This window comes from Tribolium castaneum, chromosome 8, assembly GCF_031307605.1.
Source record: "Tribolium castaneum strain GA2 chromosome 8, icTriCast1.1, whole genome shotgun sequence".
Classification (NCBI taxonomy): domain Eukaryota; kingdom Metazoa; phylum Arthropoda; class Insecta; order Coleoptera; family Tenebrionidae; genus Tribolium; species Tribolium castaneum.
Genome location: NC_087401.1, coordinates 15,427,430 through 15,441,954, shown reverse-complemented (window position 1 = coordinate 15,441,954; position 14,525 = coordinate 15,427,430). Strand labels below are relative to the sequence as shown.

Here is a 14,525-nt window from a genome sequence, read left to right as displayed (position 1 = left end):
TAAAAGCAAACCCCGGATATCATTCCTGGGTTATTTACTCCCTCGAAATAAAAATAAATAATGCAAATTGAAGGATGTTCTCGTTTTTGATGGTTATGAGGTGGGTTTTATGGCCAAAATGTGCAATTTTGGGCGTGAATTCATCGATTTGTCATCTGCACGAATCCATTTTATTCATTTTTATGTGATAATTAAGCACTGATTGAGTGTTTTGCAACCCTTATTAATTTCTAATCGTGATAAAGCGCCTTAATTAATCCAATAATAAAAAATAAAACAGATTAATTTCTTTAGAGCGGATGCAAAATTTGAAGCGGTTTTTATTGGCATGTTTTTCCAGGCTAATTATTAATTAAGTCCACAAAATGTAAATTTAAATACAGCGTGCTCTTGCATTTTAAACACTGCTTTAGCACGACATTAGATATTATTAAGTGTTATATTTATAATAAATTCAAATTACGAGTTTGTACTTTCAGAATTTGTTGAAACTGTTTCACTCGAAATTTTTCCTGTGGTAAAACCCCATTATCATCCGATTTACAAATTCACCCCTTTTTTGCCCAAATATTGACCCCTTTTTTAATTAACCCATCACTTGTCTACAATCAAACCCAATATGAGTCACTCATTGTAAACACTCTTATGAATGGAAAAATCGATATAGACATCGAGGAAAAGCGTCCAGAGGGCGCTAACGTGTATATTTTCCATCGACCACGCCAGTTTTCCCTCAGAAGCGGGTCGTCAAGGCGCCGTGTAGACGCTGCTTCAGGTACTTGAGCCTTGAGACGAGTTACGAGTGATTAAGGCTTGATTAGTTGTAGGTGTTAACAAGCTTTAGTTTGCTGGTTTTTGTGTGCAAAACGGGACGAAAATGGTTTATTTGCCGCTGATTGTGGCCATTTCGTTGGTGGCTTTTGGTTACTCCCAAGACATCGAGCTGCAGACGTCTTCGTACTCACCGAGATGTAAGATTTTACGAAAAATACCATTTTTTTAGGAGCACAAAAATTATCATTTATTATTTATGACAACTCACTAGATCATATAAATAATAAATCACAACTAAAATCCCGATGAATCACAACATTTTTTTCTTAAATACGTGATTACAATTGTACTTTTATTGCCACATTATGACACTTGAAGCACAAACAGCAAAAATCGAACTGCTTGTAAAACGACATGTATTGTTGTAAAACGTAATGGTCGTCTAGAGACCACTTTAACTGTCTTTTGTTACATACAGGGTGCCCAACAATGTGAAAAAGTCCATTATTGAGCTTAAATATTAGAAAATTAATCTTTTTTTTTACTAACCCTATGACTCACCTAAAATTATTTTCAAATATATAGGGTGTTTTCGAAATTAGCTACAACACAAATGGAACAACCTATATTTTTTTTATGTAGCTTTTAATACTGATGTTTTTAAGCTAAATTGTTATTGATCACTTTTGTTTTGTTTTTTGAATAACTTGATTTTTTCACAAAAACACGCTTTTTTAGAAAAATCGTTACATAAAAACTTAGGCGAATTCTCAAATTTCCCTACAAATTTGGAGTTGCTATGGTTATGGTATGGTTACTATGGTAATAACAATGCTCATGAATAGTGTCATTCTTGCTGAAATTACATTTCAAAGTGAAATATCTTTTTATTTATTAACTTTAAATATTTAAAACTTGATGTTTTTAGACAAACAATTTAATAATCTTTGAGAAGCAAGAACAAAAAATAGGGTGTTCCATTTACGTTTTTCAAGTCATTTAACTTTTAACAAAGTTCTTAATTTTTCAATGTTTATAAATGCAATTCGATAAACAATTGGAACAGATCTAAATTTTAAAGTGGTGAAAGTTCCATTTTTCTACGATTCTCCGTTTCTGTGTAATAATTTTTTAAATAAAACGTGTTTTTGTCAAAAAAGTTTTTCGAAAACTAGGCAGAATCGACTTATACAAGTTTAGATTAAAATCATCAGTATTAAAAGCTGCGTCCAAAAATGTAATAAAATTTCGAATGTTCCATTTGAAAAAACGTAACTTTAGTGTTTTTAGTGTATATTTACCGCAAAGTTTTAGAAACATGCAGCAGAAACGCAGTTATTATCTAAAAAAAAGAAAAGTCAATATCTTTAATAATAAACAAGTTATGGAGCTATTTTGAATAGTTGGGACACCCTGTATGTAAAGTAAAAATAACTTAAAATTGTATATACAACAATGAGCAACAAAGTAGTAAAAAGTAGTTTTAAAACACTCTGTACAAGCCAGTGATTTAAACTGTTTGATTAAAATACAATTCAGCGGTAAATTTTGTATGATTTAAATCACATTCTGTGTTCAATTTATTGTATTTTCCGCGCCGATTCGAATGAATAATTTAGTTGGATTTTGAATAATGAATGAATTTTTTCCAATTCGTTACGTAATGTGGAGTCAAAAGCCCCTAAGAAAATAATTTCCCATAGGACACAAGACGCACTTTCTTTATTTCTCTAGCGTAGATATTTTGCGGATTAAATTACGCAATTTTTTTTGTACTCATAGTTTTTAGATAGCTATAACGGATTTTCCCGCACTGCGACAATGCTAGGGACATTTAATAGGTTGGTACCGCTATCGTTGAGATGGACACGATAGTTTTTTATGACAAGTGACAGTTCATGTCAATTTGATGATTGGTTGATTTGTTACCAACCCATCAGCAAAAAAAACGAAATTATCAAAAAAAATATTGTATTGTATTCGCAATTCATGCAGCACTCGCTGCGCTCGTGCAGCAAACAAAGTGCTCATATGGAAAATTGCACTTTCCAAACCTGTTAGGTAAATAACTATTATCGAACTAGGTTTTATTGAAACACGTAACGATTGTGAGCCATTAATGTTTAATACTGAATCAATTACACGAAAACATGCACTATTTTATGTCAGTCGGTCACTATTAATGAGACAAATGTAATAAAAAACGAAAAGAACACTAACAATAATGAAATAAAGAACGCAATGGCCAATAAAACGTTAATCTATTGGGGTTACTTGTGGTATAAAAAGATAATTTGCAAATTGTCCACAAAAAAGAAATAAGCCCGACCAACCCAATAAATTATTAAATAAAAAAGCGTACAAAGTAAACATAAATGTTGTGTTTATAAATGTCAACAAGCGATCGATGTGGAAACAATTTTGATAAATATTTAATTCCGAAATGAAAAGCACATTTATCTTGAAATCGTTGTCCCAATGCATGTTTTGCATTCTCTCCTAATCAAGTTTCAGTGCACATCTTTCCCGGAAAAGCCACTAAGGTTATTACTCTATAAATTTACATTGTCTGCAGTCCTCCCTTTCGAATGGAAATGTCAAGCTTTTCGTGCCTTGACTTTTCCAACAACTTACTGTGATTCTTTTATTGTGACAGTTGTTGGAAAGTTTGGCACCTTTAAGGCAAAAATTCGCAATTTAAAATAAAAGGGACGTGCAGATCGTATCACAAAGTGAAGGATTGTGTAAACAGATTCCTGCAGAGCTTCCCTAATTGGGAGAAGACGTAACAAAGTTTCAACATATTTCGTTAATTCCCACTTTGCTAAAACTTTCTTCTTATTGGTTTTCGTAACGGAAACTGTCATTTTTATTTTATTTATCTCTTGTATTATTATTATTATTATTATTTTCCCGAGTTGGGTTCATATTTCAGCGCGGATTTAAACTTTTAATGAAGCGAAACTTGGCTACAAAAATTTAAAACTTGTGCTTGGATTACTACCTGAACGTTCAATTAAATCGTGGCTTGTCTTTTTATGAATCAAGGTTGGCAGTGAAATATTTCCGTTGTGTGATTAATTAATTATTGATTCGTGATGAACGGCAAGCGGAATTAATTAGAAGTTGAAATATGTTGGAATTTTTGCGGAGAAATTGAGTGATAGCCCTTTATGTTTCTAAATTAATTAATAAAGGCGCGGTATTGCAAGGTTTCTCGGTGAGGGTGAGCGAAGACCGTTGACTCTATTTCTATCATTTCCTCAACAAATAAATTTTTGCTTTAAAAGTTTCCGTGTTTTGGGGCCGTAACGCTGGGATTTGCATCGATTTTACATTTATTTTGTAACGGAATGTTTGGCTTTCTCCTCGAATTAGCTTTGGAAATAGATTTTTAGTTGTGCTTTTTCAAATATCTCATAAATATTCCAGCGGTGCTAATGAAAGTGTACATAAAAAAACAAACAAAGCTTCAGTGATCAGAGCAAAGCCGTATTTTTTTACAGAGCAGTAAAACTCTTGTTTCTGAAATTAAACAGAAATTTATTTATCTGCCCTCGTCTCATCTCGTTATTTGCAAACGTTAGATAATTTTTCCAATTTTCATGAAGTAAATAATGTGGGATAAAAAGTTTTTTCCACGTATTCGTGCTTTTGATTGATTGCCAATCGATTTGTTCGGCTCTTTTAAAACACGTTTTCGGCGTTCGGTTTTTTAGAAAGTTTTTAAAAATTAAACCAAAATCCAAAAAAATTGTCAAACTTTTAATGCACGTCACTTTTTAGCAAATTTTATGATTTTCTCGTTCTAGTTTAAGAAAAACAGAAAAAAAATAGGTTTTTGGTCAAAAAATGTGTTTAAAATCTCAGAACTTGCAAAAATAATGTCACTTTTGACATAATTTTCTGATTTATTGGGTTACTTTTTAAGAAATTTTTACTAAAAAAAGTTAAATTTTCGTCACTTATGACCAAATTTGGTGATCTTTTCGTTCTAGTTTAGGAAAAACAGAAAAAAAAATAGATTTTTAGTCAAAAATGTGTTTGGATTCTCAAAACTTGAAAAAATAAGGTAATTTTTTGATATAATTTCGTGATTTGTTGGCTTACTTTTTAAGAACTTTTGCGAAATAATTAAGTTTTTACTTAGAAAAGGTAAATTTTCGTTCACTTTTGACCAAATTTGGTGATTTTTTCGTTCTAATGTAATAAAATCAGGGAAAAAAAACTAAATTTTTGGTCAAAAAACGTGTTTAAATTCTCAGAATTTGTAAAAATAATGTCATTTTTGACATAATTTTCTGATTTATTGGCTTACTTTTTAAGAAATTCTTACTAAGAAAAGTTAGTTTTCACGTCACTTGTGACCAAATTTGGTGATTTTTTTTTTCTAGTTTAAGAAAAAACAGAAAAAAAAAATTGATTTTTGGTCAAAAAATGTGTTTAAATTCTCAAAATTTGGAAAAATAAGGTCATTTTTGACATAATTTTGTGATTTGTTGGCTTACTTTTTAAGAAATTATGCGAAATAATTAAGTTTTTGCTTAGAAATGGTAAATTTTCGTTCACTTTTGATCAAATTTGGTGATTTTTTTCGTTCTAATGTACTAAAATCAGGAAAAAAAACTAGATTTTTGGTCAAAAAACATGTTTAAATTCTCAGAATTTGTAAAAAAATGTCATTTTAGACATAATTTTCTGATTTATTGGCCTACTTTTTAAGAAATTCTTACTAAGAAGAGATAAATTTTCCGTCACTTATGACCAAATTTGGTGATTTTTTCGTTCTAGTTTAAGAAAAACAGAAAAAAAATAGATTTTTGGTCAAAAAACGTGTTTAAATTCTCAAAACTTGAAAAAATAAGGTCATTTTTGACATAATTTCGTGATTTGTTGGCTTACTTTTTAAGAAATTTTGCGAAATAATAATTAGTTTTTGGTTAGAAAAGATAAATTTTCGGAGACTTGACCAAATATGGTGATTTTTTCGTTCTTCAGTTTAATAAAAACAGACAAAAAAACTAGATTTCTGGTCAAAGAAAGTGTTTAAATTCTCAGAACTTGCAAAAATAATGTCATTTTTATCATAATTTTGCGATTTATTGGCTTATTTTTTAAGAATTTTTGTGAAATATGTTTTTGCTTAGAAAAGGTAAATTTAGTTAAATAAAAACGGGAAGAAAAACTTTGGTCTAAAAACTTTTACTGTTTTTAAAGTAAAACACACTATGTTTTGTGCATTTTTGGAGTAGATTTTGTTAAATTTTTGAAATAATTGGATCTCATTAAGTAATAATTATTCATTTATTTATTAATACATTTGCATTAAAGTCTTCTAATGGCATTATTTAAAAAACATTTAGTCATAAAGAAAAAATAAAAACTGAAGTTGGATCCGCCCTTGTAAAAGAACGACCCTTTTTCTTATCTAATCAAAAAAATTAATTAAAATTGAAAAATCTCAAGACATTAAAGGTTAAAAAAATCTAGTCTCATAGTAGATGACGTCATCACCATATTAACGCGTCACGAAAAAAGAAAATGCGCTAGAAGGCTTTGAAACTCTAATTTACCCTTCCAAGGGTCAATAACCTTAAAAAACGACAAAAAACTCAAAATTCTCTATTGATTTCACTGACATTGCGCTTCTTTATTGAAAAACATACGCAAAAATTGAATTAAATGAACGAGTTCTCCCTCCACCGACAATAACCCAACTTTGGTACTTACGTGATAATCACCAGAAAATACGATTTTTCTCCAACTCCGACTAACTCACACTATAATACGTAAAGTCTTTTCACATTTTTGCACAAATTTTTGTACGAAATAACCGATTTAACACCGTTTTCTCGAATTTTCCGCAGCGAAAAACGGCCATCATGCAGTTTGATGAGCCGCCAATTGTTTCACTACCAACCTAAACTCCTAACAAGCACAGCGCCTAATTCAAATTTATTTTACAAAACTGTGAAAATTTTAACATATTCACTTGAAACCTTTAAGCCACCCCCTCGCCCTTGCCCCCAAAATCAAATTTATGAATTTCCCGACCCGACCTTTCCCTTAAATGCCACCCTCGCTAAACCCCCTAACATTTACAGTAACAACCGGCTCGTTCCGCTCGACTTCCGAGACCCCCGACCCGGACTCGACCATCCAAAGGGCCTTAGCATGGTTAATAACCCAGCGCGACGTGGCATGGGGGTGGCGCAACGACACCCCCAAAGCCGTCACCGCACTCCAGCTAGTTTCGCACGACGACTTCGCCGCCCCTTTGCCCACCCCCGTCGAAATGCAACTCTCGAGCAAAGAATTAGAAATCGAGATCGTGATTCTGCTCTGGAGGCATCACGAAGTCCCGATAACGCCGCCCAAATTGGCGCAATATGCCCTAGCGCTGAGCGCGCTCTGTCACGATCCGAGGCAATTTCACGGGCATGATTTAATCGGGGCATTGCAGCATCATGAGGCCGTGCATGATCTAGATTTTGCCTATGCCACGTTGGCGGCCTGCAGCTCGAGGGCGCATGTGAGGAAGAAGCAGATTCGGAGGCTGCTGGATATTGCCAATACGGCCAAAGACCACAATATTGGTAACTAATTTTGTTTAAACTCACTATAGCAAGGTTTTATGGACTTTTATATGTCGTAACAACCCACTAAAGTTGTTAAAAGTCCAAATTTTTGATTTTTTGAGATTTGATTTTTTCTATTTTTGTCGCGATTTTGGTCGATTTCCGGTACCCGGAACATTTATCGAGCAATAACTCTAGAACTATAAGAGATAACCCTATGAAGTTTATTATCGTTGGAAAGCTCCTGAAATTATCTATCTTTTTCAAAAAAGATCAATGTTCTCCGACTAATAGTTTTCGAAAAAATTGCAAATAAAAGCAAAAATAGGTAAAATTTTAAAAAATTCATAACTAAAAAACTATTGGGAATTTGGCAATTTTCTCGATGCCAATCGATTCCCCGGATCATTTTGCATAGGTATGGATCAAAATAGTTTCACTGTTTTGAATAGTTTAGCCGTAAATGAGAAAATAAAAAAAAATAAAAAAAGTTAACACCCCCCCCTTAAAATCGGTCAATTTTTAAAGTGTCTCTAAATCAAATGAAACATATTCTATCTTATAGATTTTGATGTGCTCTTCACGATGGAAAAAACCGTTTTCTCCTAACTCTTTTAGTTTGGCCGTAATCGGCGTTTGAAAATTGAAAAATTTTTTGCGAGATATCGCCTTGAGTCCCATGCCATTTTGTAGAGTTTTTTATTCCGGTTGTCCTCCATTTTTCCGTTTCTCGATAACTCTAATAGTTTCGCCGTAATTGGCGGTTGAAAATTGAAAAAAAGTGAAAATGGAAACCTTTTTTTGCGTTTTTCTCGGAAACTGTAAGACTTAGAGCAACGAACAAAAAACCATCTGATAGCGCTTAATGTTAGGTTAGTTGTAAATAGACCATTCAACCTTATAACTGTTTATTGACTAATATCCCGGAGCATTGAGGGTGCGTCCAGGCCCCTTCTGCGACATAACCTAACTAACTCACTCTGCCAAAAAACCCCCCTCCAACTCCCGTGTCGCCCACGTGAGAGTTGCCAACCTAACATCCCCCCTTTTAAATACAAAACTAAGCTAAATATGAAACTAACTACCTGAGGTATCAAAATATACATATTTCAATAACAATAATAATCTTGGTATCTTTTGGGTCTTCTGATTGGTCTTTTCTTTGGTTCCTCTGATTCGTCTGGTTGTTCTGGGTCATGTTCGGGTTCATTATTTCTGTCTGGTAAGGGCTGAAGATGTCTTCGATTTCGTCTGACGCAACCGCCGTCAGTCTCGATCAAATATGACCTTGGTTCTTCACATCTGCGTTGTACTTCTCCCTCCTTTTGCATATTTATGATCCATACGCGATCACCTTCTTTTAGATTTTTCTCTTCTTTTGTTACTCGGTGTCGTTTGTCGTAGTTGGACTTCTGTTCTGCTTGATTGTTGATTAACGTTTGTCTGACAGTGTCATGGTCGATAGTTGCAGGTTTTAACCCTGAAGGTAACCTTGGCAGTCTGTCTCGAAGGTTTCTGCCAAAGAGCAGTTGGGCAGGTGACAATCCACATTTAGTAGGTGTATTGCGGTAGGTAAGAAGTGCAAGATATGGATCTTCATTTTTCCTCAATATCGTTTTGAGCAGCTTCACAGCACTTTCGGCTTGTCCATTTGACTGTTGGTAATGGGGACTACTGGTAATTAACTTAAATCCATATTTTCTGCTGAAAGTTCTGTATTCGTGACAATCAAATTGTTTGCCATTGTCGGAGCGGACAACTTCGGGTATACCATGTCTAGCAAACATTTCTTTGAAGGTCTCGATAACAACTTTGGCTTTGGTGGTGCGAAGTTTTCTGATTTCAGGATACTTGGAATAATAGTCCTGTACCACTAAGTAAGTTGACTCATGATATTCTGCGAGGTCGGCACCAATTGTTTGCCACGGTCTAGATGGAACTTCGGATGGTAACATGGGATCTACCGTTGGTCTGCGTAGTTTGATGCAAATTTCACATTTCCCGACGACTTCTTTAAGCTCTCTTGTGATACCTGGCCACCACACAGTAGCTTTGGCCCGGTCCAAACATTTATTAATACCGAAGTGTCCGTCATGGAGCACATAGAGGCACTTCTTCTGAAGAGGACCAGGAATGACGACTCGGTCTTTGTAGCAAACAATGTCATGAGCGATGCTTAAGTCTTGTTGATGAGAGAAGAATTTACTGACTAACGGGTCGCTTTTGTGTTTCTGTGGCCAACCATTTTTGACGTATTCTTTGAGTTTGCTGTACGTTGGGTCCTTGTTTTGGTAAGACTTGATTTCTTCCGTTGAACAAATTTCTGTAACGACCTCACGCATCACGAAATTGATGTAGAGATTTTGAATGTCTTCTAGAAGTGGGTCTTGGTGTCGAATTCTGCCTTGGATTGGTGCTCTGGATAATGCATCGGGAACGAAAAACGTTTTACCTGGAACGTATTCTATAGTATAGTTAAATTTCAATAACCGCATGCGAAATCTTTGTAGCCTGTTGGATAGTTTGTTGAGCTCTTTGGTGGCCAAAATTACTGTTAACGGTTTATGGTCGGTATGAATTTCAAAATGAGCGCCCAGTAAGAAATTTTCGAGTCTTTCACACGCCCATGTAATGGCGAGAGCTTCCTTTTCAATTTGAGCATAGGCTTGCTCGCATGGTTCGAGGGTACGCGAACAAAAATAAGTAGGTTTCCAATTTCCGTCACTTTGTAACTGTTCTAAAACGGCACCTAAACCAAAAGACGATGCGTCTGCCGACACTCGCGATTTTTTGTCCGTGCTAAACTTGGCTAACACGCGCGATGATGCGATTTCACTTTTAAGTTTTTCAAAATCCGCTTGATGTTTATCTGTCCATACAAACTGTTTATCCTTGTGCAGTAGTTCACGTAATGATTGGGTTTTTTTCGAAGTATTAACGATAAATTTTGAGACATAGTTAACCATGCCGAGGAAAGTTCTAACTTCGGTTACCGACGATGGCGCGGGATAATTATTAATGGCTTCAACGCTTTTGGGATCGGCTTGAACACCATTTTCGGATATTAAGTATCCTAAATATAAGGTCTTGTTCGTTTTAAATTCACATTTGGATTTGTTTAAAGTCAAGCCGTGATCCGATAAGAGTGTTAACACTTTGTTCACGTTTGTGTCATGGTCAGCTTCGTTGCGGCCTGTGATGAGGATGTCATCAGCATGAACATGGACGTGTTCCATTTTTAATTTGCCGATTACGCCGCTGATGGTTTTTTGGAAAACTTCTGGTGCTGAGGTGATCCCAAATGGAATGCGTTTGTAGACATACCTGCCAAATGGTGTGAGAAAACAGGTATATTTGCGCGATTGCGGTGAAAGTTTAAGCTGCCAAAAGCCACTGGAAAAGTCTAACTTGGTAAACCACTTCGCGTCTTTCAGTTTCGAAATTGTCTCATCGACCGACGGTAATTGGTACAGTTCGCGATTAACGCACTTGTTTAGCTCGGTGTAGTCTGAACACACGCGAATTTTTCCGTTCTTTTTCGCTGCAATAACCATAGGTGCACACCACTCAGTAGGTTCATTAATGGCTTCTATAACGTCTTCGCGAATCATCTTGTCCAGCTCCTTTTTTACTACATCCATCATGGGGAGTGGAATTCTTCTAGGCGTGTTTAAGGTCCAAGGTTGTGCGTCTGATTTTACTTCAATTGTGTACTCAAAATTCTTAAGAGTTCCCAAGCCTTTGAACACCTCTGGATATTTCACCATCATCTTATGTTGGAATTTTTCATCAGCTTTTCTGCTAGTTACATGTCTAATAACACTGTCACTCGCAACGAGTTCTTTGCCAGTCCATTTGATCATGTCTAGTTTTTGTAAGGCTGGTCTTCCCAGTAAGTTATCTGGTGTATCAACGACGAAACATCTAACATTTTCTATCTTATTTTCCCATTTAAGAGGAACTACTATCTCTCCCTTTATTTCCAATTTTCTCTGGTTTCCTTTTCCGGGTCCCAACAGTGTTGTTTTTGTTCTTTGTAACTTTACTTTCCCCTGAAGTTTATCTTTGAATTCTTTGCTAGATATTATGGTTTCATCGGCTCCGGTATCTATTTTGAATACAATGTTTGTATTAAAAATTTCCGCTACCGCTTCCCAAGGTTTGTCCAACTTTACTCGATTAATATTGATAATCTCCCTACAATCATAGCTCGAATCATAGCTATCATCAGTATCATCTGATATTGAGGTTTCAGATTCCACTGCGTTTACGTTCTTTGTTTTACATCTGGATGCAAAATGGCCTTTAAAGTTACATTTATGGCACGTTTGTCCATTGGCTGGGCATTCCATCCTGTTGTGTGTGTTCGAATTTCCACACCTTATACAACCTTTAAATTTATGTTCACTTTGTTGCTTTCCATCTTTGCTCCTGCGCTGTTTTCCTTCATATTTCACGGATTTATGGTTAAATTTCTTGGCTTTGTCTCTAGCTACTCTGTTTACCGTTTCCTCTCTCACTCTTAGTTCTCTGTTTTCGGTTCTAATCCTCTCCACTTGAGTTATTTTGTCAATTGCTGTTTTAAGTGTCAATTTGTCATTCATTTGTAGATTTTCCGACAATTTTTCATCACGAATTCCAACAACTAATCGATCTCTTATGAGTTCCTCCTCCAAATCTCTGTAATTGCATGTTTTGGCCAAGCTTATGACGTCAGCGATGTACGTTTGGGCGTCCTCACCTTCCCTTTGGTCACGTCTGTTAAACTTAGCTCGTGCGTAGATTGTATTAGGAGTGTCTTTGAACTCGTTATCAAAGAATTCTTTCAGCGCTTTGTAACTAGGAAAATCGGTTTCCTGTTTCTGCTTAGCCTCCATAAACTTTGTAACTTTCGCCCCCATATGCAACAATAAACTATTAATTTGCTCTGCTTGTGTGCTTTTGTCTAGTTTTGTTGCTGTTCTAAAACGTTCATAATGTGTAATCCACACTTGCCAATCTTCTTTTTCGAATGAAAATTTCTCCGGAATCGGAATGGAGTTGCTGAAGACGATGCTACTCGTTGGAGCCTGCTTTGACGGTGTGTCACTCGCCTGAACCCGGGCCTGTGCTTGTGCCATGAGATCCGCATATTTTTGCTCCAACTCGGCCACTTGTGCCTGAAGTGCATCCATCGTGATAGTTGTGGTGGTTTTTACACTCACAATTTGTAACACGAGCGGGATTCGGATTTTAAAACACTGACACCATGTTAGGTTAGTTGTAAATAGACCATTCAACCTTATAACTGTTTATTGACTAATATCCCGGAGCATTGAGGGTGCGTCCAGGCCCCTTCTGCGACATAACCTAACTAACTCACTCTGCCAAAAAACCCCCCTCCAACTCCCGTGTCGCCCACGTGAGAGTTGCCAACCTAACACTTAATTTTCCCTATTTTTTCGATTAAACCCGGAGCCGCTCCGGGCAACGGTTCCGGCTACAGAGGCGATCAAAGTTTTTCACTAAAAAAATTAATAAAAAAAACTAAAAGTCGTAGAGCACTGCGGTTTGTTCCATTGAATTCTACGGCTCATTTTACATATTATATCAATTTTTCACAGGAATTAAAAATTTAAATTTTTTTGCCTAAATTTATGGTAGCCATTTGTCATTGTGGAAAATTTTATTCAACAAAAAAATTCATAACTCAAAAACCAAAAGTCTTAGAGCAATGCGGTTTGTTCCATTGAATTCAGCGGCTCATTTTCTGTATTATACCTACTTCTAACGAGATCTAAAATTTTAAAATTTCCGGCTACAGAGGCGATTAAAATTTTTCACTAAAAAAATTCATAACAGGAGATTTAAAAAAAAACATTTTTTTGCTTAAAATTTTAAAGGTCGAGGTTACATAAAACCGAAAAAAACAAAATTTCAGACACAGTGGCAATGACAATCTTGGCCCTCCGTTGCATAGTCAAAGACCACAGACACCGCAACTTGCAACACTCCTTACGGAGGCCTAGTATTAGCTTAGCGCGACAGCAACAGCCCGACGGGGGCTTCGGCAACTTGTACAACACAGCCTTGACCATGCAAGTAAGTGCCAGCAGCTCGGCTGCGCCTCGTCCTAACTGCAAATTTCAAGGCCCTCCACGACATGACCGAGGCCACGTCCCACTGGAACAAAACCGCGGCAAAATCCTACATCGAGTCCCGCCAGGACCCCGACGGCGCCTTCACCGACCCCGGCCTGACCGCCGACGTGCTCCTGGCGCTGACCAACCACGGCCTGGGCTCGATCCGCAACCTGGACTGCGGGAAATCCGACGGCGAGATCGAAAACCACGTCGAAATCGACGGCTTGACCAAATCGCTCTCAGTCCACGGCAACGACTCCGAGATCCGCAACGTCACCATCACCTACACCCTCTGGGTGGGCTCCAACATTACAGAAAACTGCACTCTTGCGATCACAGCGCCTCGGAACACCTCGTTCTACTCCGTCATGCAGATGGCCATGGAGCTCGACCCCCACTTCACCTTCGAGGCTTCTGAGTGGCCCAATGGGCACTACGTCCACACACTGGCTGGGTACAAGGAGGAGCCGATGGGCTACAACTATTGGCTGCTGTATCGGCTGCCGGAGGTGCCCGATCCGAGCGCTCCGCCAGCCAATCAGCTCGTCGCACCAGTTGGTACGTCACACTTTTGCACAATACACTTGTCACTAATTGGTGGTTTTAGGGGTCGATGATTTACTGATCGACGAAGGAGACCACTATTTGTTCTGGTACAAAAAGTTGTAAGCTTAAGCACAAGTATCATGCTTCTGTACGCCTTTTTTTGAGTGACTCTTGTTTTGCTAATTCTACTCTATAGAGGGCGCTTCTGGACGTAAGGATGGATTGTATCATCTCGGACTGTTTTATACTGTAGGTCACAATACAGTGTTTTCTTTTTAATCTTAAGTAGGTCATAAGTAATACACTATAGGTGTGGTTGTAATAATAACAAACAAATAATAATGCATTTTGAAGGGACAATATATCTTTGTGTGACATCTTTTTTATATGTAGCTTAGGATTCGATTATTTATTCAATTGTTAATATGGCAAAAATTGTTAAAAGTTCTTTATTTTTGTTAAATTTGGCTTAAAGGATTACTAATAAATACTTAAATACACTGCG

At 36.5% G+C, this 14,525-nt stretch overlaps 1 protein-coding gene across 1 annotated transcript; it reads left to right on the top strand.

The window, feature by feature from the left end:
• Positions 1–692: 692 nt before the first annotated feature.
• LOC657028 (uncharacterized protein) lies at positions 693–14,520 on the top strand. Its single transcript, XM_963517.5, has 6 exons — positions 693–775; positions 822–971; positions 6,879–7,370; positions 13,273–13,433; positions 13,483–14,032; positions 14,082–14,520. Exons 2-6 carry the CDS (start codon positions 878–880, stop codon positions 14,141–14,143), a joined length of 1,359 nt encoding a protein of 452 aa, XP_968610.1. The 5' UTR covers positions 693–775; positions 822–877; the 3' UTR covers positions 14,144–14,520.
• The last annotated feature ends 5 nt before the right edge of the window (positions 14,521–14,525 follow it).

What these genes read in the sequence shown, in the direction of transcription:
- LOC657028 (XM_963517.5), top strand. Translation starts at nt 878, where the DNA reads ATGGTTTATTTGCCGCTGATTGTGGCCATTTCGTTGGTGGCTTTTGGT. An exon ending in GGCCAAAGACCACAATATTG is followed by an intron (nt 7,371 to 13,272) that starts GTAACTAATTTT and finishes ACAAAATTTCAG; the next exon opens with ACACAGTGGCAATGACAATC. An exon ending in TCAGCTCGTCGCACCAGTTG is followed by an intron (nt 14,033 to 14,081) that starts GTACGTCACACT and finishes TGGTGGTTTTAG; the next exon opens with GGGTCGATGATTTACTGATC.